Source organism: Calypte anna, chromosome 12, assembly GCF_003957555.1.
Source record: "Calypte anna isolate BGI_N300 chromosome 12, bCalAnn1_v1.p, whole genome shotgun sequence".
Lineage (NCBI taxonomy): Eukaryota > Metazoa > Chordata > Aves > Apodiformes > Trochilidae > Calypte > Calypte anna.
The window spans coordinates 17212893-17235582 of NC_044258.1; the positions used below are offsets into that span (position 1 = coordinate 17212893).

The window sequence follows — 22690 nt, forward strand, 5'->3', positions numbered from 1 at the left end:
TTAGGCTGCAAGTCACCAGTTGTGCACAGACACCCGGTGTATTTCCAGATTTTTCGTCTTACAGTTACAGTAGAGTTTAAACCAATAAAAATGATCTTTTTTTTTAACTCCATAGGAATTGCGACATTTATTTTTTAACAATAGGAAGATATGCAAAAATAGCCCTTAAAAGAAAAGGGGGGAAAATGATCTGCTTTCTCTTTAAACCCACGAACAATAGAAGGTCACGTGCCGCAGTATCCTATCATTCAGCACATTAATAGCTGTGCTAGAGTAATTACACTTGTGGTATTTTTGCCTCAAGTGAAATTCTGAAATAAGAGGATGGAAATTATGATACTGCTGATAAATATTAATAAGTGAACTTTTAATTTTTTTGCCACAATATTCAAAATGCTAAGCATCTAGCTAATGCTGAAGCAGCCTGATATGTGTTTGCCTCCAGGGACTATGATGCTTTATGCACTTAAGAAAAAAGTTTAACGGAATTAAAATTTAATATCTAATTAGAGCAAGGCTAATATATTTTGAAATGAGTGGGGAAGACACACGCCTCTGTTGCATATTTGCTACAGTCATTAATCTTACCTGTAAAGCAGCATTGAGAGGTGTGCAGTAGGTGTGGCTGGTCTGTATGTTTTTAATAAGAGAAGGGTTACTGCATAAGAAAAACAAAAAGGAGAGTTAAATGCAAACAACTTCCGTGCGAGCACTTCAAGCTTCCTCCCACACCAGAAAACTACAGCTGAGACTGTTTTTCCATACAAATTCTCTTTCATTTATCTTTTTTCTTTTTTTTTTAACTTAAAGAAAATATCTGAGTTTTAGGCTATGCTTATCATATTTGCCTTTACTAAATAAGGAACAGCATTATCTCTCAACATTACCTCGCCATGTGTTCTACTACCCTGCGTTAGTAGCACATCTTGGCATCTCTGCTCACTTTAGCTGTGTTCAGGAGAAATTCTCCAATATTCGTCGTGTCTGGGAGGCAGTTACCATGTAAAGGTCCATCCTGTGGCAGCTATGATCAAAAGCATGGCGGGACATTTTAAATACTATGTCATGCAATTTATTCCTCCAAGTCGCTGGCAGCCCAGTCCCTTGCCATGGAGCAGGGGACCACAATGAGAGAGGATCTGAGCCACTTTATTTCCTGCCAGGCAAATGGTGAGTGGTCCCAGGGAGGGACTGTCCAAGCCATCCCCCCAAACAGTTTGGGGCTGTGGGCATGGAGGCATGACAGCCAAGTACTGCTGCACCACAGAGAAGTGGTACAGGCCATGCAGAACAATACACTGCCCTAAAGGCCATTTCAATACAAAATATCCTGGTCTGCTATTTCAGACCCTTGCTTTAGTTCTATTAAATTTATGTAAGGAACCAGATTCTTCTGTCTCATTATATTTGTATTCATACTCTCTTTAGTGGGCATTCAAATACCACTGGTTCCACCAGAGGGGATAAACAAACAAACAAACAAAAATACAAGCTAGAGAGTGCCAATGCAAAAATTTTCCCAAGTTTTACCATTCATTGGGATTATTTTTTTATTTTTAATGGGTTTTTTTGTTTGTTTGTTTGTTTTTCACGTGGGAATAAATCATGGTGAGAAGAATCTTAACTGAGTCCCTCCCACAGGGACCAGCAAGGATCAGTTGTCCTGGAGAGACAGCCTTCGAGTAAAGGCTAAAGAAAATTGCTTTGGGAACCCCAGGAATATCTGTGCACAGTTGTAGACACAGGGTGGCCTGTTGATTTTTATCTTCACAGCTGCTCTTACTGCATTTCCAAACTTTTTCAAGTTAATTCAGTGTTTCTGTCTCATAAGCACCTTTCCCTAGTTCTGATTAAGAGATGCAAAACAAGTCATACCACCGAAAGCAGAGGAAAATATCACAATTAAAACTTATCTGCAGCCTTTGCTAGCACATATCTGTTTTCCTGACAGGTCTACAGCAGCATATCTATACTAGAGTGGCTAATTGTTTTAGTCTTAATTGCACTAGAAACAAATGCTGTAACAAACATGTCAAAGCAGAGTTACAACTACAGGCACTGGGGATTATCAGAGCAGGACACACAAAATACACGTAACAACCAAAAATTTAGTTTCTTTAGCAGCAAAGGTGATGTCACTATTTCATGAAATGCAAGTCTACATGAGATGGGCAAATCATGCAAAGCAAAGCAACAGCAGAAAAAAAAAATTAAAGCAAGTAAAAGCTCTTACTGTGCAACAAGCTCGCCAAAGTTTTCATCAGGGCAGTATTTTCGAGGACGGCCTCGTTGAATATGACGGCCACGTTTAAACTCTTCATCATCAACAGTCCAAAAGGACCCAAACTCATCCTCTACTCTGATAAAGCACTTATGCAGTGAGAGGTTGGTGCGAATGGCACCCTGGGACAAGAGCAGCAGCAAAGGAGATGAAGTGGAAACAAAGGGACACGGGATCGGGGACAGAACAGACATCAAATACAGGGAAAAGGAAAAAGAAAATAAAATGCAATAAGCATAAGCAAATGGTTTGTGAGGGTTAATATGCATTGCCACCTAAAAGCTACTAGCATGTGATGCAACAAACACCAAGCAAGCAGGGTCAGGGTACTGGTGGGCATACAAACAGTAGTGATGAGATGTTTGTCTTGGTTTCCCTTAACTTGAAACAATGCAAAACCACCTGTGGTTGGTCTAACATCAGCTAGCAGCCAAAAGCCTCTACGTTAAACTGTAAGCATGATCCAAGCTAGGCTAAGAAGTTCAAACATGGTGGACATACCCACTGATCTTTTGTGGCCTTCGTTTTTGGAACTCTAGTTCATCCACTGTCCATACTGCCCCTTTAACGTTTTCTACTCGCACAAAACACTTGTGAAGACTAAGATTATGACGCACTGCATTCTGCAGCAAGTATAAAAGAGAAAACATTCAAAAACTTTCTATGAGAAAATGCTCATCATTGTCCAAGAACAGCAGCACAGTCAGCTTGACAGTCCTCAGTTTGCAACGTTAAGCCCCCTTCCCCTCCCCGCACCCCCTTGGCTTTCCCCGGCTCTTTACATCTTAGTTTTGCAAAGACAAAATAAATATAAAAGCATAAAACCCAAGATTAGAAAATCAATTATCCCCAGTGTGAATGAGAACAGCCATCATTTTAAGCATGCACATTGTATAACACAGCACATTTCATCCAGAACACAAGAAGAATATTGCTTAAACATTTTCAAAACAAATATATACACGCTGCAACTTCTCTCCTGGAAAAGAAAGCAGTTAGAAAGAAACAGCAAGGATTTCATGTAAGTACAAGACAGCCCAATTTAGCAGAGAGGCACCAGAGCTGGTGTTGCTGCAGTTTCCCACAGCTGGACTAATGTGAATCAGGTGCTGAACCTCTTTCCACACCCGCAGCACGGAGTGGGGGCTCGGGGGCTCGGCACGGCACCGACTCCTGCCTCCCCGGCTTGCTCTTATATGGAAGTTGGCTCCTATTTCTGGCAGACTACTGTACTGACTGATCTGAGCCTCTGCCAAGTGAAAACATGAGGAGGGCTCTCCGAAACAAAGTGATAATATCCCCACAGCTCATCACCCAGAGGGACCCACGTTCATGGCATCCGATGCTCAGACATCCTCTCTGCAGCTCGGCGCCGGGGAAGGATGAGCCTGGCCAATCCCTCCAACGTGCTGGGACCTTGGTTGAAGTGGGACACAATGAGACACCTCACTATGTCACAGCAAGCTGTTGGCATTTCTGTCCCTGCTGCCTTCTGAAAGAGCCTTGTTATCCCTCAAATGGAGTGCCACGCTCCTTTCCCTGTTTTATGAGTCTTCTGAGCAAATACCCTACTACAAAGCCACTCAGATTTGTATGTGGAACTTGTCCCCAGCATGGCTGAGAGAGAGGGGCTTGGTGAAGAGGGAAAGCAGAAGAAGCCATTTGCTGAAAATATGCAGGCGAACAAACTCCATCCATCATCACTGGCACCACTGATTTAGTCAATCTGGTTGACTCGTTAGCAGGCACCATGCCAGCCAAACACATGGCCTGGGTCTAGGCAACCAAGAGACTACAATTTTTTTTCTTCTTCCTTTGTCGTCATTGTCTTCTATTTTTTTTTTTATTATTTATTATTATTTTTTTAATGAACATCGGGGTCTGGATGGTGAAAGGCAGCTCTAATCATGAATGTCTAAATCACTGTGCAAACAAAGGGTATGCACAGTGCATTTGTCATGTAAATTAAGAGGCAGTGGTGTATGTGTGTGCCTGGGAGGGGAAGGCAAAGAGTCTTTTGCTACTTTTCACTTTTCCATTTCTCTGCAAGCACCAACACACTCCCTACACTCCAGTCCCCAGCAGAGGGGAAGAGTCAAGGCTCAAACTGCCTTTGCTCAGCAGATGGCTGAGTGCAAACACATTCCCTCTGGCTGGAGGTGCCTGATCCCATCTCCATGGCAGGGCCTGGGCACTTTGGCTTTTCCACACTCATCTGCTTCTGGGCTGGTAGAAAAATAAAGCTTGAATCTGCTTTTGCTCTCAGCAAGGCAGAAATCTAGAAGAAAATAAACCCATCCATCAGGGCTGCTTCCTTCTGCCCTTCCTTTCTTCTGCTCTTGTGTTTTAATAATTTATTTTTTTTTCCCCTCCCACCTCTCCCAGATTTCACTACTTCTGAATTTTTTTGGCAAAATCCCTGATGTTGAGGCTGAGGAAAAACATGCAAACGCCCCACACCTTACGGTGTGGCTAAAATCAGCCAGCTCAGCAACTGCTGGTGGGTGCCGCGCTAGCGCAACCTGACACAGGGCTGCCGGCCCACATCTGGGTAACTCAGGCAGTTTCCTGTGAAAATGGGAACACTGTCAAGTCTGGAGCAAAATGTAAGAATAATAATGTTATTTCCCCCAGTGAAAGCTGATCTTGTAGTTCATGCAGCAGTTGATCAAACGCACGCAGCAAAGTTCAGCAAAGTGAGTCCTCGGAGTTTGTAAACAGTCTCTACAGACATGGTTGAGCAAAAGTATTTGTGTTCTTCTTTAAATAAATTTGATGTCGGAGAAACACTCCACAGTCTGTTCGTGTTCTTTTGAAGGTAATTGATGGTTAAGGCTGCTGGATCAGTGTTGAGACAGACAAGTTGAATATTTGCAAGATGCCCATGAAGCGTTGCCCTTGCTATTTTCCACGTGATCACTTATTTAAGCAATTTGTGGCAGAAAATAATTGTTTTGTTTCTCTTGTCTCTGGATCCTTGCTATCTAACAGTTTTATATGAACAATACCCCAAAAGAGCCACACCTGCAGCCCGTGCCTCATGGCTGCGACTCAGTGCCAACAAATTACTCCAAAAAATAAAAGCAAACAGACATTGCCTCTGACCTGTCAGAACCAGTTCACAGTGCTCCCCCAGCAATCAGCTTAACAGAAAAATTAGGAGCTATTATTGTAAGATTATATATTTACCTTGTTAAAAATATTTGTATGCAAGCCACTTTTGCAGAAAAATTACCCTGAACATGCTTGAATGTAGTAAATGAAAGGGTTTGTTATTTTAATAACTGCTCGACTCTGCTGTACTGCATTTTGGGAAATAGGTTCATTTTTAAAGGTCTTTCTTCCTGCAGTCTTCTGTGGTTTTGAAAGAGGGCTCAGAGAAGCTTTCCTACACCAAACCCTGACCCTGCACTTGGGGAACACTGACCGTAACACATCTTAATGTAGCTGAGGGTGAATACAAATCAGTATATTCAAATCATTTTGATTCTGCCATTAGCCCCTTACACTTGTTCTGTGCCCCATGGACTTCCCATCATGCCAATCTAGAGCTGCATTTTCCTCTCTGCTGCTCCTGAAGGTTGGCAGAAACCTAAGCAGCCTGAGCAACCTCCATTACTTCAAGCAGTGGCCAGTTATGCTCCTGCTTGGTGGAACTTGTGGTGAAGCTCCTCTTCTGCAGGTGAAGCAGGACCTGGACACCTGCACAAGGTCAAGTTGTCCAGGAGGGGTCTTCAAGTGGTGCCTGCCCCTCTGGGACACACCTTGCCCTTCTGCAAGGGTCTGCAGCTCAGTGTCTCTCCTCCTCCTCTGCAGAAGCACACTGGAAGTGCACGTCGTTCCAGGGATTGGATTTTACATGATGCACAAAGCTGATTCCTAAAACCAGCCTCACAGGAGATACAGCCAGGGCTGTCTGCTGCCTTCTTTCACTCCTCCCTCCATTTCCCTTTCTTTTGCTGTTGGAATTCAATAGGATTTTTACTTCAGCATCCACACCTGCAGCTGCTGAAAAGTCCTACTGGAACCATTCCAGCAGCAAAAGACAGGCAGGTCTAAAAGGATCTTAAATCAGGGAAAGTTAATTTCCTTTCTGGATAGTAAGGAAGCTGCGAAGTGAACACTGCTCATGTTTTCCAACTGCAGGGAAGAATCAAAGCAGCAATCAGAGACTTTTCCTAAACCTAAGAGCTTTGAGACCAAGGTTGAAAAGGTACAAAATTGCACTGGGATCTAAATTAAAAGCAAAACATGCTACTAAAAACCCAGCTAACCAAGGACTGTTTCCAGCTCCATTCTCTGAAAGAATGAATCCTAAATGCAGGGTGAAATAGGAAAAACATAAAGAACTGATGAAACAGCTTGTATGGGACAGACTCATCCTACCTGGTCATTTGAAGGTGTTTGAGAATAACAGAGTAGTTTAGACTAAGAGAACCCCAAAGTACTGGGGATGCAATCATTACAGTGATACAAGATCCTACAATGATCTGATTCGTTCATTTGTCATTGCATTAGCTTCAGAAGCCACTGTGGCTATTATAATGGTATGCATAAGGCAAGCAGCAACCCCCCCAGAAATAAAATTAACTCCTCAGACCTCTTATCTAATGATATCTGAGATGGCTATGGTAGGAAATTAAAGTGACAAACACAAAGTTGATTTTTCTTAAACACAGTTCTTAATGTGAGGCTTGCTTGTTGCATATTATGTTCAATAAGATAGTGCTGTGTGATTTTTTTAGGAAGAAAAAAGGACATCTTTAACACATCTGTATATGTAGTTGACAGTCACTTGATAAAGGAATCCACTGATCTACGGATCCTAGGAAGAAAAGTAGTTGTTGTGATTACAGCCTGCATAGCTAAAAAGACAAACAATGTATCTTTCACTGACACAATAACTTTACCTTTTTTCTTTCTTTTTTTTTTTTCTTTTTTTTTTTTTCTTTTTCCCCCTAATATGTTCCAGCTGAAGGGCTTGAGTTTCACTGCTAGCAGCAAGCACACCGAGGAACTCGTGGCATAATCACAGAACATAAAAGCCAATAATGGGGATTCAATTAGTGGTTTTCAAAGGCAGGAGAATTTTTTCTGCCACATATCACATAGTTCCCCTAGATAAGGCAGCCAGTGTGTGTCAAAACTGCCGATCTAGATTTTCCTGTCCACATGTTGTTACAATTTCTTATGTCATCAGCAATGTCTATTCTGTCCATGGCAGATCCCAAAGGCAAGAGGCAAGGCTCAGGCTTACCTTCCACGTCGCCGCGTTGCGTCGGAAGTAAGCGAACATTCGCGTGAACCAGTTGTAGATTTCATTTAGTGTTAGCTGTTTTTCTGGAGATTCAAGGATGGCCTTGTGGGGCAAAGCGATTGCAAGATCAGTTACAAGAACCCCAGTAAGAAAATACACTCACAGTTTTACTTTAGCAAATACAAAAAGAAAGGAAGGAAGGAAGGAAGGAAGAAAGGAAGGAAAGAAGGAAGAAAGAAGAGATTTGGAGCAAAAAAATCCAAAGGAGGGTTTTCATAATATGAACTAAGATTAATGGCTGTATTTAACAGTTCAATGGCAAAATTCAAAATGGAATTATCTAATTGTTTTGAGTTTTTATTTCTGTTTCCTTACAGAAATATTAATTTATTAGTCATTCATAAAGCAGAATCAAAGAGAAATGCAAAACATTTCACTAGCTGATTAAAGCTCAGTAATTATTTAGAGCTCAGATTAATTCTAGGGATCAGAGATTACTGTAGCTTGTGATAATTGACTTGCCATCTTTAAACAGGCTCATTTTCACTGTTGTGTGAAATGAATTTCCTAATAATCACATCGTATTGTAATACTTAATCAAAAGCAATTATGTTATATATTGCAGTTCTAAAAACCCTTATAGTAAAGGTTTGAGCATTTGAGCATGCTTACATACCAAAGGTTTGAAAATCTATTTAATCCAGAGTGTGCACATATAGGGAAGATTTTTTTTTTTTCCTTTTTTCTAATCCAAATGTGTGTGCTGGGCTCAGCTTACCTGTCTAATTAAAGACGCATACGTGAACGGTGGTCTGACTTCTGCGTTCTTATAAAATTCTTGATTCTGGGCAATATCTGCTAAATAAGAGCAGTTGTTCTGTTATTATCAAAGCCTGCTGCTGGGCTGCACCAGCAAACCCCCCTCAGCACCAAAGGGGTTGGCACCACCAGAACCTCTTTACCTGAAGAAATGGGGACGTTGTATTTATCCGAGTACCGCCTCCGGATGGGTCCGACGTTGTGCATGCTCGTGGTAGTGATGACCGAGGGTCCCTGGGTGACAGGAGTGATGGGTGCAGTCGGGGTGGTGGGAGTATGAGGTAAGCTCTGAGGAGAAGCCTCGGATGCAGTCTTGGAAAGCGTGACGCTCGATACCAGATTCAGCTGAGGAGGGAAGGAAGGAGAACTTCGTTACAAAGGGTTGCTGGCTAATTAAAGGTTGCCGAGAAAATTCGATGACGGGAGCTTCCCCAGTTCCATGTGTGCCCTCGCTTAGGCACAAAGTGCTGTTGTAACATCTCCATTAGGAACCAATAAAGGGAAATAAATATATACATCTCCAGATAGATTAAAAAAAATAAACCAAAACAGAATAAGTACCTCGCTGCCAGAACTAAAAATTAGCGGATTCTTCTCTAAACCTTAAACCAAGATCTCAGAGAGCACAGAATCATTTTAATATTTTATTTTAGTTCCATTGTTTCATAATCTGAAGCCTGCACGTCTCCTATTTCTATGCTATCATTATGCATGGCTTCTAATCAATCTTCTTGGATATTTCATTGAAGGCATCATCAGGCTTAAAATAAAAAGCAAGACTTTCCTGGGGATGTACTAGGGAGAAATGCAATCTCTCTCCTCAGCATTTGGGCTTTTTTTTTTTCCCTTCCCTCTGTTCATCCATTTTAAAAGCAAAGCCCAGAGTAGGTTAACACTAGAATAATTTAATTAATCACACTGCACAAAACAGTGCAAGCATTCAGCCCAACAGAAATGGTACCACTCTTTTTTTTGCCTCTTAGGACAGAAAGCATCAGCATTACCTGCCCAAAGCCCAGCCCTGGATGAATGGCAGCTTGCCACAGAAGGCTGTAAAACACAACTGCTTGTGGGATTGTCTCTCAAACCCAGCCCCAACTCAAGTGTTTTTGATACACAACCCTATTTATATAACTAGCATCCACATTCCTCCTCCCCTACCCTTTCTTTTTGCCCTACAACGCTCTTTGAAAGACGCTCCATCTCAATAGGTCACTCCTGCTGAAGTATTTTAAACAAACAATCCAGTCCCTGAACTACAACATCAGAAAAGATGACAGAGGAAAGGCCTCTTTGACTACTTCCACATTTCCTTCCCTCAGGCACTTTTGTGAATAATATTGGTGAAATCCTGACCCCATTGAAGTCGGTAGCAAAATTCCTACTGAATTTAACAGGGCCAGAATTTTACAACTTTTGCTCGTGATTAAAATTCCTTTTTGCTGGACGTTAAACCTTTGCAGAGGAAGGCAAGGCACACGACTCAGCTGTGCCCCCAGACATCTCATATTTATCCATAAGGCACTGCATTAATTTTCCTTGTATGAAAGGAACCAGGTAAGGAAGTGCCTATCAGCATCCCTCCTACGAGTCAACAGCAACAAGTAACATTTCTTTCTAACAAGAAAAGGATTTAACTAAAACCAAGGTAGTGGAAAACAAAGGGCTCTAACATTAAAGAAAGGATATCAGTGCAAAAAGCCCATCACTCACAGAAAGGGTGCAGAGGAGTGACAGATAAAATCAGACTTCTTTTCTATCCCGATGGTGAGACAGAACAAGACAAGGTTAAACCCAGCCCTAAACTCCTGACACAGCCCAGGGCTGCTGGGCTGTGATGGGGCCCTGGCAGCTCAAGGACTGCTGGAAGGGAAGGAGCTGGTCTGCAAACACCCATCCTTTTTTTGCAGCGGCTCCCAAACCATGTCCCACCATCCAGTAACACTCTGCAGTGAGGCAAGAGAGTGGGAATCCAGGGAGGAGAAGGGAAAGGCAGTGAAATACAGGTAATGATTTCCCAGAGAGTCCTGTGTTGGTGTGATCTGCTACAAGCAAGCTGGAGGTGAGCACATCAGTTCAGTACCCCAAGGAGACTGGCACTGCCACCACGTGCCACCCACAAGAGCCTGTTTGTTTGCTGCCGTGATTTAAGGACACTGATTAGGGCCATGTCTATAGTAATGCCTCCCTGTTATCCATCTATTACATATGATAAAAGGACCAGAGACAATAATAATAGTACAACTGACAGGTCTCACCATGAAGTTAAATCTACTGTATTTTATCTCGCTTTCTAAATGGACATTTTAACAGCCCAATAACTATGAGCAAATCTGCATCAATTTTAAGTGCCCGTCTCTAGCGCAGGCTCGGCAGCCGGGCCCCTCCTGTTGGAAAGATCACTGCTCGTGCTTCATCATTACGGCTCCAACTACTCCATTTCAAAAGGGTCCCTTTTCCTTTTTCAGTGTGTAAAAACTTAACATTTAATCTGTTTCTACCAGGGAACAGCAAGAAAGGATCCGCAGAGGTCAGCGTTCCCTGCTTCAAGAATCTGAATCGAATTAAATTCCTCTTGGCTGTTCGGTGTAGGTAGCAACTAGGAATAAACACAGAAGAGGATGAGCAAAGGTGGGGAGGGGGGGGGCTTTAACAGGCTTGACAAATGACACTGTGATTCACACCCACTGCTGGGCTGCCACTAATAAGCTACAGAGGAAGCAGCCAATCTCAGCTAATTACCAGATAAAATTGTATTGTAAGGACTCTAATTAGGAGATGCTTATGGAGGTGATCTAATGATTAAACGCCGCATCTGAGTGACCCCACCATCAATGTGCAGTGGTGCAAGATGTCACCGGAATATTTTGTAGAAACAGTAATTTTATTTCAAGGAGGGGAGGCAGTAATATTTGTAATAATGGCTATGAGGTAAACTAATTAAAAGACAGTTCCTAAAGGAAGACTGTGGCTTTGAGCAGCTGTGGCCGTTCCAAAACAAAGTGCCAAATCTCAACAGAGGAGCTGCAGTCAAGTGGAAAATTTCTGCCTGACCTCTGCTCTTGCTATTAATTTGCAGGAAAACTAATGACACATATACATATTCCCACAAAATTGTTCTAATTGCTAATTTGCCAAAGGAGCCCAGTTTCCAAATTAAACATGACTGCAGTCTGTGAGGAAAGAGAGAACAAAAAGCTGGAACGCAGCGAGCCTGCTGCCTTTCACCTCCGACGACCATTTGTGAGCCTGAACCAACAAGTTAATGAAACACGACCTCGTCGAGTGCTAGTGAAGTTTTTCCTTTTTCCGTGTTTTATTTGATGACACTCTCCTCTTCCAGCCCAGGTCCAATCCCTGACGGTGCTGTTAACAAAACACGAGCCAGGGGAAGGGAGGAGAGAGCTGTGCTCCCTCCACAGAGCTTCCCCGCCGCTTTCTTTGTTGTATCTATAGGGTGAAGGCTGAAAAATCGGTTGTGAATTAGAGCAGAATTAACAAATTATGAATGGTGTTGGTTTTGTTGCCATCTTGAATTATTAATCCGAATGGTAAACTATTAAATCTTAATACTGGCATCAATTACAACGGTGCAAGCAGCCCTGGGTGATTGTGAAGGGCAAAGAGCAGGGAGGGGACTGGGCTGGGAGGGTTTCTTTTCCTGATGGAAACTTGACACGGTTTCTCCCTGTTTGCATTTTCTATTTAAAAATGAGTTACTATGATTAGAAAAGTTTTCTCCTTGGTATTTTGCAAACAGCCTCTTTCCCACATACTGTAATTTCTGGATGAGGTATCAGTGCTGTCAGAGTGCCCACATCACCCAGGTAGTGCTTTCAGGAGCAAGAACTCTTGTGCTGCACTAAGGAGCAACACGAGGCACTCACCAAGCACTGGAGAGCACAGCCCTTGCACCAAAGAGTTAAAGGGTTTTGTAAGGTTTGTACTGGGGATGGAGCCTCTTCCAGCCTTAAAAAAAAAACAAAAAAACCCCAAGCCAAACAAAACAAAACAAAAAAAACTCCACCAAAAACAAGAAGGAAAAAGATAAGCAACAAAAAAAACCCCACCAAACACTGCAAGTTTTCAGTCCTAAATTTCTGCAAATCCAATCACTGAACCTTGTTGGGTGCTTTGTGTTTGTATTTTGAGAAGAGTTCTTCATCCTGTTTTAACTTAATCACAAATTCCATAATTGCTTCAGTGTTCAATATCCTGCTTAGGATTTTACTATTAACCTTTCCTTTCAAGAAACAGTTATGTCTTCCTATTAAAGGTGAAGACTGGGTAATTTTTCTTTTTTTTTTTTTTTCCTTTAGATATAAACAAGGCAGAGAGGTTACCCTCTCCTTCACTCCATAAAATATAATTCCAGGAAGTGGCTCTCCCACTAGGGCTAAGTCTGATTTCTTTCTGTGTAAACACTTTACATGACAATAGCTGCTGCACATTAAAAAAGCCCCCAAAACTCCTCTAAATTAAAAAAAAATATATATAAATAACTATATATCTATTCTTAAGTGTCATGGTGAGGCCTTACCCACTGCTGCAGGGCAGTGGCTCCTGATGGATGCTGCCACTCTGGTCCCAACAGGAGCTAAGGATTTATCTGTAAAGAGTTTCTGGGACTGAAACAAAGGAGCAGCAACTCCTTTTCTTGACACTGAGGGAGGGAGAGCAAGCTAATGGTGGGCCTAAAACTTGGTTAAATGCTGTGTCTTCCTCTCTCATTTCAGCCTGGACACATGAGTGTATTAGATGCAGAGCCTGGCAGGCAGCAATCACTTAGCAGGTGTTGTTATTGGCAGGAATACTGAGGAAACTGAAGCCGAGGAGTGAGACTTAATGAAAACCAGTATATAAAAACAGCTTTTGTTGTGCTTGTGAATCTCTCTTTATTGCTGCATATCGTTATTTTTTCTAACTATAAAGTATGGCTACAGCAGCTAAAATGCTCAGTCATTACCTCAACAGTTAAAAGACTTTTTTTTTTTAATGCTTTGTTATTACAGTTGCTAAAAACAGTATTTCATAACAATCCTAACTGCTATGGTTAGGGTAAAAAAAATACATTAAAGAAGGGACATCTAACAGTGCATTTTATTTAAAGTGCCAAAAGTTTTTTTAAAAGTTTTCTGTCTATTTTTAAAAGATGGATATAACACCTAGTGTGCAGAATTACTTGTTGGTTGATGCTTTTTCCTTCTCCTTCCCTTCCTATGAACTTCAGTATTAGTTAATCCCCCGAAAGAAAATAGATTTCCACTTCAGCCTCTCATATTGATCACTAACACCAATGAAAACAGCACATAGGGGATGGTATCTTAATAGCAAAGCCAGAATTGTAACTCTTGAGTAATTGTTGTTCTGCCTTTTGTGTTGTGGTTGTTCTTTTCCTTTTTTATCTTGAAAAAAACATCATCTCACAAAATACATCACAGTGTATTCCTTCACAGCCAGCTTTGTTCTCACTTCATTCTGGCATTTTAGTCTCACTAACACATGTAGCAGCAAGAGGAACAACTTTATATGCACTACATGCTAAGTTGTGAGATACATCCATCCATTATCTTTAAGGTGCTGCATCATTAGGCATTATAAAGTTGGACATTTCTAAAGAAGCCCTGCCCCAGCTCCTGGTATGGTCTCCTTCCCCAGCCTGCCCATCAGAAAGCTCTTTTTCATGCAAGTATCTACCTACCTGCCAAAACTTTAGGCCACACATCACTACCCTACGTAAGAACATGCTTAAATCTCACCAGCTTTCAAAGAACTAAAGATGCCTTGGGGGACTGGTGTAGAGAAACACAAGGGCCACTCCACTGCCCTTCCCAAGGTCACATTTACTGCAGGGAGCTAAAGCCACCTGAAGGTGGGAATGTGATGGATGGACGTGGATAGACTGGATAAGCAACCCTTGACCAAGGATGGGTGAGTTTGGGATCAATGCTCAACCACCAAGAACCTGGCTTTGGCCTAATTGGACCAAACTCACCCAAAAAGCAAACATGGTACCAATGGTCAGTGTGGATCACAAGTGGCACATGGTCAACAGTCACCAATTTTATCCACCAGCAGTGAGATCATTTAAAAACAAGAATTAAGATTCTTTCAGCAGAATAAAAACGTTTCCTCTGTGATGAAAAGGCTGAAATTTTAAATCCCAATTCACTGTTCTGTTTGGATTTGCAGGCATTCTCTCCTTTAAAATCACCAATGCACCGTAAAATATTAATTCTATCATACACCTTGCATTAGTTATGTTGGAAAAAAAAAAAATTAATTACTGCATGTTAAGAATACTTTACACTGCAATAATGGTCATCAGATCTTTTTACCAAAGTCTTATCCCACTGAGTTAAAAGGACTAGGGTCTAGCACAGTCTATGCAATGCCTGTGTATTTTTTTCACTAGGAAAGCACAATTTATGCAAAACACTATACTTCTACATTTTATAATTAATTTTCAAATGCTTCACCTATACATATTTTAATAATTTCTGATTTATCAGATGGTATCTATAATAATTTTTTCTATATTTCAATAAATGAAAAGAAGGCAGTTTCAATCCAACAACAGAGTGCCATACAATATATGCCTGTCAGGCACCAATTTTTACTTCTAACATGTAAGTTAAAGGATAAGGAATTTATAATGCTGCCTGTGAACGAAACCACTTTTCATACACAAATGTGATCTTTTTTTTTCCAAAGGGTAATACAACAGTACATTTACATAAACTAATCCAAACAATCTATGTATTTGACAATGGCAAACCTCACACAGACTGCCTATTGTTGGTTTACATCTTGGAGTTCTTTATGTTGGCTTGTAACACTGCTCTAGCTGTCAAAGGTTTGACTTGGACTCTAAATAAATGGTTATAGAAGTGCTGTGCAGCGATATTGGACTTCTTTGCAAAAGAAAACCTGCTGTGTATGAATTCAAAAGCTATTAATTTTTCAGTCAAAAATATTCATGCCTATTTCTTTTAATAAAGAAACACTGTGCTGAGCAACTGAGAGATAATGTTGACTAGTGGTACAGAATTTTCAATAGAGCAGTTAAAAATAAATTTAGTAGGAGGTCCCCAACAAAGCTATAATTTTCCAGAATGTAAAACATTTTTAATACTAATCAAGACAGCCCTTTTCCCCTTGCCTTCACTTTTTTTTCCTATTTTTTTTTTTTTACCCCTCCACTGTTTTACCCCGTTTATTACCCATTAACACTAATCTTCCTGGTGACACCTCCTGGTATCTCCCCAGCCTACAACATCCCACCAAAGCCACCTGCCCTCCGTGGCTCAGCATTGATCACGAGCTGCCTTGCCCAACTCTGCTCTCCTTATGATTTCCTCCCTTTAGTTTTTAATCCTTCCTCCTGAGGGGCACTGCTGTTATGAAAGGCCTCAAGGCAGAGTGCTTTGAGACTCCCAGATTATTCCGCTGTTTTAATTTTTAATCCAGTAAGAGCTATAGAAACCAAGCCTCCCCCCCATTCTGTTTGGTCTACATGGCTTTGCCAACAATGCGCCAAAGTGTTTGCATTCAGGCTGAGATGGATGGGAGAAACTAGAAGAACGCTATTTTTATAGACACTGTAAGCACTTTCTACTCTACATGGCTGGTATCCACTGGTATCAAGCAATTTTCAGCATCTCAACAGCTTAAATGGAAGAGTTCATACCTACCGCTCAACTCTCTCCAAGAAGGCACCAGAAATTTCCCGTTGACTTTGACATCTGCTCCAGCATCCCTGAATAGCTTGCAATTTTCTGTCTAGTAGCCTCCCTATGCACTTCTGCAGCCATTTGTTTCCAACTACATGGAAACTGAGAAATCCTTTTCTAGTAAAAATGGGCGCGCGAAGTGTTTAATGATTTTATGTTCTCTATCTCTGTAATGTGTTCTGTTTCAGACATTAATTTTGTCTACCAACTGCACCTTGGCAGGCTACCATATTTGCTGGGTTAATAGTCTGACTCCTTTTTATTTCTATCACCATAAATCACACATATATGGGTGTGTGTTTGCTTTATTTATAGAAAAAAAATCAGTCAAAACAGATAAACCAATACTTTGTCATTATGCTGCATCATTGCATATTGATTAAAATTGCTGGTACTAACTATAGATTGTCAACGCTCAATTAATTTTCACACAATGACTCAAAGCAAAATCAAATAAAGCCAGTGTACCTTTAAATCTTACAAATCTTAAAATCAAGAAGCAAAGCACTCTCTCCATTTTGAATAATCATTGGAAGCACTGAGGAAAATTTTCAGTGTTAAGAGGCTGGGAAAAAACAATGGCCCAGAGTCACTTTGGTCAGGGAACGAGATGGTGGATCTGCCAGGGTTTGGGAGTACCCAGGAGTTTTCTTGGGCTGCAAAGCTGCTTGCTTCCCCCAAGCCCCTTTTTTCAAAGAGCAATCTGGGGCAGAAAAGGTTTCCCTTCTCAGTTTCAACAGTGTAAAACCTGATACCAAGTAACTGCGATTATCATCAAAACGTGCAGCTTGACTCTTCTACTGTAAATGTCTGTCAGACTGGGAGAAAGCAAAATAAATATACTAAATATAATTTAATTACATCTCCTTCCTAACACTTCCTAAGGTTTCACACAAGTCAGACTGATGCAAAGCGACTTCCAGGCTAGTATCTGAGGCTAGAAAAAGGCCAATACATCAGCTTTAGAGCAAACCTTCTTTCAAACCTCCTCAAGAGATGGGGAAGACGAAACCTGGGTGCTTGGGGTGGTGCCTCTTGCAAAGCAGCACCTTGCATTTCTGCCACCAGTGCTGAAGCAGGCCATGAGAGAGGAAAAGCAGGAAAGAGGGGTTTCTTGTGAGGTTTTGCTTGCTGGTGGCACAGTTGGGTACTTACGGGCTGAGGGGTGGCTTTTGGTTCAGTTGACTTCACGTGCAGGTGTGTCATCATGGCTTGCAGGCGCTCTTTATCTTTTGCAAGCTGAAAGGGGAGAAAAAAACCAAAACAAAACACCGCCCCGTTAGTCTTATGACTAAAACCCAGCCTCTGATTACTCCTAATTAAAACAGCTGGCACCGAGGCACGAGACAGAAAGAGTTTTATTGCTGAGCAGTTTGGAAATTGTATATGGTCTGGTTGTGAGGTAAAGCTAAGGCCTGGTGCTGGGTGTCACTATTTCCCAAAGCAAAATGCATTAGCCCTCGAGTGAGAAGAGCTAGACCTGCTGGCACCAAGAACTTCACTCTAGCCATGACAGCTAAAAGACACCAGTGAATCATGTTTATTAACCAGCCCCACTCCAGCTCAGCAGAAAGCAAGGGAGGGAGCAGCTCCGAGATGCTTTTGCCTTCTTTCAGCCCCAAAAACAAGTGGCACGAAGACAGAATGGCTTTCATGTCACCTACAGCTCTGTGGCATGTGCAGCAAGCACAGACAGTGGTGGTTAAACCACATGAGGCATCTCCTTGGGGTCTCAGCTCTAAAAAACACCTTGCTTTCACCTGAGAAGGTGGCACAGCCCCTCGGGGGGTCACCCTGGGCTGCCAGGCTGGGAAACTGAGCAGAGCGTCCTGAGTCAGGGGCAGGAGCAGCATCTCTTTGGCATACACCTGAGGGCAGCAGGGTGGGAATGGCCAACGGTGTCAGGAATAACCTCAGAGCTCCCAGGGCACTCAATACAACAGGACCAATGCTGTCACCTTTTCTCATCAGTCCCATCATGGCCAAGAGTTGGGGCAAAGCTCTGGATGCCTCTTGCATTTTTTTGGTTGAGATTTGCACCCAGGGGGATCACACTGTACGCCTCCTGGGCCAGGACAGCTTCCCAGTCTATTTCAACACACCGGCCAGGCACTAAATCTCACTATTTTTGGAAGCAAGAATTTTTTTGTATGTGCGAATAGGACTTCTTCCAGCTGCTCTTCAAAAAAAACACAGTGGAAAGATATTAAGAAATAATGGTAATGAAAAAAGGCGTGTTATTAACCTACATGCCCAAAATAAAGGCTCTTGTTTCCAGCGAGACTTGGATCAGGTTCTTAAGAATGACCATTTTTGCAGAGCTGTGTTTTTGCTTTAGACAAGTCTGATTCCTGGTGCCAAGAGGAGAACTGTGCTCACATTCCAGCAAAACTTTAAACAACCTGCCCACCTTATCACCATCATCTGTTTGCAGCAGTAAAGTTGGGCTAAGTATATATAAAAGGAGACTTGGCCATAAATCCCCATTCATAACCTTACAGTCAAGGTTGCCCTGCTCTTTGCAAGGAGAGGGGCTTCTGACCATGCCAGAAAGGCATCACGATGGGATAAAACTTGGCACACGGGTTTCCAAGACAGGAATTAAATAAAGGAAAAAACAGTGTCACCACTGTGTCCTCTGGAAGTGCAAAAGCAAAAATCACTGGGTTTTTCAAACAGCTGCTCTTTTCTTGGTCAAAAAATCTCAACGGCAAGACAGAAATCCTGACACCTCCGGCAGATCTCTTGCAATCTCATCACCAGATCTGTGCTGGACTTCACAGAAGAGCCGAAGGGCAGCAATGGGCTCTTATCATAGTGCTGCAGCAGGAACTCGTCTCTCTGAGAGTCCTCTGAGGACCTCTTCAGAGAAAGAAGAGGTCTCACCCTCAAGCCGCCGCGCTTCACGCAAAACAAATTAAACCCAAGCAAGAGCTGTATCCTCAGCTCAGCTCTGTTGTGCAATCTCCCACTCAGAGCTGGGCACCTGGGCTGCTTGGAGGGGTCATCTGTGCATTACATTCTGGTCTGCAGGCTACTGCAGAAGAACAACATCTTCCAGCCAAAATAAATAAAAGGCAGGCACCTGAAAGCTTCCTGCCTGCACCCGAGGCAGCGGGAGGGAAAGGCAGACGGGCAGCACGGGGCAAACACCCTGCAGAGCTTCCCCCGGGTCCCTTGGAGCAGGGCACCTCCTCTGGCTGGCCAGGCTCCTTGTTTGTAGTGTTTTCACTCATCATCTTAGCAATGCTTTTAACGCTGTTACTGCTGGATGGAGGTTATTAAAGATCCTCTCGACATTTCAGGCAGACACATGCTAGCATTCTGTCATAGTCTAGGAATTCAAACACTCACCCAGTTAAAGGCAGGAGTTTAAATTATGAAAAATAGAGGTCTCTCGGTTTCAAAGCACTGAAGAGAAGTAAAAAAAAAAAAAAAATCTGAAGAATTTCTTTAAACTGTTTTTCCCTTAGGTCAGAAGGCAGCAGTGATACAAAACTAGGATGTCACTAGTAGACCCGTGGTCAGTGGGGTCATTTGAAAGAAGACACAAGAGCTTGCTTGGCTGCCAATGGGAGCAAATTTTCACTGGTGGCACTCACTGGAGTGAAGATGGTCCAGAAATGGGGATTATTAGTAAACAGGCAGGAAAATGCTCTTGATCTCCTGATAGTGCTGTTGGGCAAGGACTGTTCTTCCATGGTCAAAAGGATCTGCTCTGTTCAGGACGTCTGAGGACCATACTACAGTCTCATCTGAAGCTTCATTCTTTTTTCCTATAACCATCTGGAAAGCTCTGCAAGGTGACAGTTTTTAGATGGCCACCCAGTTCTCCATGACCAGCCTGATTTTGTGAGGATGCCCTCACCCTTGTGGGTACAACCATGATGTAGGGGCCATCCAGAGCAAGGTATGTGCTTTGCCAACTTAGACACCAAGACACGTGCCCTACCTTGGAGTGGTTAAATCCTAAAACTACACAGGTAGGAAAGGCAGGAGACGGAAGGCACAGAAAGCACAGGCCAAGAGGGGCTCAAGCTGAGGGGACATCATGGGAGCCTGGCAACCAAGAAGCAAGAGAGAAGACACAGAGGATGGAGAAACTGCACAGAAGGAAAACCAGACAGAAAACAATGGCAAGAGCAGGAATGTGAAAATGGAAACCCAGGGAGGGCACTTGACAGGAGCAACAAGGCCACATCAACAGGAAGGGGAGTTCACTTCAGCAGCAGGATTTTGAGGACCAAGGACAAAGGGAAGGAAACGAGGCACAGGCCATGCAAGAGACAACCAAAACGTAGCCTCTTCCCATACTCTAGGCACCTAGTCAGGTTAGAAAGGTTTAAGATCCACTTTTCAGGATTATCAATGGATGCTTTAGGAAAATAGGCCCATGCAGTGCTTTCACTAAGCTGAAAATGGTCAGCTGTCTTCATGCTCCCATTAGGAGACACTTTTTTAAACTTATCATAGCCTTTTTGTCTTCCTGAAATGTTTTTCCACTCCAAGGTGGTGCTGTAAAATGCATGTCCTGTTCCAGCTAAGAACTAGCTATGGATATGTTCCTGTGTTTGTGTTTTACCCAGCAGCCCAATTCTCACTATTTATAATGGCAACAAATGATCATGTCAAGATGGTTTAAACAAAGTGAAATATGAGCAGATCTCTACCTTGTCTGTGATATTTTAAGTATGTTTGTGATGGAAATGCTAAGACCAAAGCTTTAAGATACTTTTGCAAAGGGGCATTTGCAATCAAACATGAAACAGATCAGACCTGTTTCTTCCAAGAAAAAAATTTAAAAATTACTTTAAGACACTATACTTGTCTTTCTCTGTGACACTGAAAAAACTATTGTGCATAAAATAAGTAAGAGCATAAAGAGAAAAAGGCTTGCATTTGGCTCCTTTTTGCACAAAATCTGAAGCACATCCCTCAGGTGAGATGAATTTGTTAAGTTCTACCCCTATCTTGATGGGGCTGTACATGCATGATATGGTGCTCAGTTAGATCTTCCCATGCTGTTGGACCCTGAACTTCATGTGATGCTTCACAGCTCCACTGGAAGGCAAAGCTTCTCAGTGCTGAGCACTTTGGGCCAAAGTAGGGAAGGCTCCAGCTCCCTCTCCTACCAAACTCACAAACTCAGTTGGTCAGGGGGCTTCTTGTCCCCACTCTGTGGCCACTGCTCCATTGCAGGAGTATCATCAGCTCAATGGTCTTTGACTAAAACTGCTCCTGCTCCAGCACGTTGGGCACTGCAGACCACATTGTAGAAAACCCTGCTATTGTGCCAGACTTCTGTTTTATTAAGGATCTCTGCAAAACTAGGTTGCAGCCAGACAAACCAAGTACTGGAGGACAAATCCTCATGTATGCTTTAGACTCCTTTTTTTTGTTTGTTTTGTTGTTTTTTTTTAAAGTCTCAGAGGACCAATAGTCCAGATGAAAAGCGAAGGAGAAGAGGGGAACTTACAGGCACGACCACCCTCCTCTTCCATCTATCTTTGCTGGCTCATGCCTAGATAGTCTCACTCCATTAGCTAAATAAAGCCTCCAGATCATCCTATCTAGTGGGCTAGTATGATTTCTAAAAACAAACCTGGAGCTTTTTGGCCCTCACATAACTTTGGAATGATGTTCTTGTCTTAGAGACTTCATGCTGCCTTCCTATGGAGTGACTCTAAGATGAGAATCATTCCCCAGCCCTGAACATGTGTGAAGGTGTAACTGTTAGTCACTTATAACAATTAATAGAATTTACTGCTAATAAATCTTTAAAAATTAATGTCAGGTGTTTATAGACCAATCATCTCTGTCCTGTCCAACCATTAACACAGGGCATCCTCCTGTAGTTCCAGGCACAGCCATTCCCAGTTGGAGGAGGAACAAGGGATTAATGCTGTTCAAACTGCCTGACAACAAGAAGAACCTAGATTTACCTTCAGCCTGAATATTGCTGCATCTTGGAAAAAAGATTATCTCAGATTCCCTGGAAGACTGAAGATTTTTTTGTTTGTTTTCTAATTCCCGAGAAACTTTTCAAAGGAACAGACCATTTCTCACAACATTTTCTGCAAGAATCTGATATTTATGACTAGTGGTTCAATTTTCATAAACCTTGTGTTAAAATAGTTTATATTGCTTCAGCTAATAGTGAAAGGGTGTCATGGCCAGTGTGTTCCTGAAAGTAAAATTTAGGAAATATCTATGAAAGAAAAAGGGCAATTTGTAAGATAAGAAGATAAAAGGCATTTTTTAAATGCTTATCTTGAAAAGTAACAACAAGAAATTTAAGTGTGTTTTTGCTGATTTTTCTCTCCAACTATTTGAAGCTATAAATGACTTAACTCAGTAAAATTCCAAATGTAATTATCTTCTGTACTTAGCCCAAGGCTTTCCATATATCTCTACACTGCTCTCTTGCATACAAAATAGGTTTTTTTCAATAGCTGGTAACTATATAATGTACAACATTGTTTTAATTTCCCCTTCTTTGCAAACCTCTTGCCTACACACAGACACAGTGTCAGAGCTGCCCAGACACAGCAGCGAGGTGCAGGGAGACAGAAAGGACTCAAAAGCATTTAGAAAGGCAAT

General features: G+C 42.1%; 1 protein-coding gene across 11 annotated transcripts in view; it reads right to left on the minus strand.

The window, feature by feature from the left end:
- FOXP1 (forkhead box P1) overlaps positions 1-22690 on the minus strand; it is a 377025-nt gene that overhangs the window by 14056 nt on the left and 340279 nt on the right. For 9 of the 11 annotated variants that reach the window (XM_030458438.1, XM_030458445.1, XM_030458439.1 and 6 more), the window contains 6 exons: positions 17246-17329; positions 8501-8702; positions 8317-8396; positions 7539-7640; positions 2783-2904; positions 589-658 (listed from right to left, as the gene is read on the minus strand). In XM_030458438.1, the coding sequence (XP_030314298.1) occupies positions 589-658; positions 2783-2904; positions 7539-7640; positions 8317-8396; positions 8501-8702; positions 17246-17329 (660 nt within the window). The remainder of the gene's footprint in view (positions 1-588; positions 659-2782; positions 2905-7538; positions 7641-8316; positions 8397-8500; positions 8703-17245; positions 17330-22690) is intronic. The other 2 variants (XM_030458449.1, XM_030458444.1) reach the window with 1 other exon arrangement.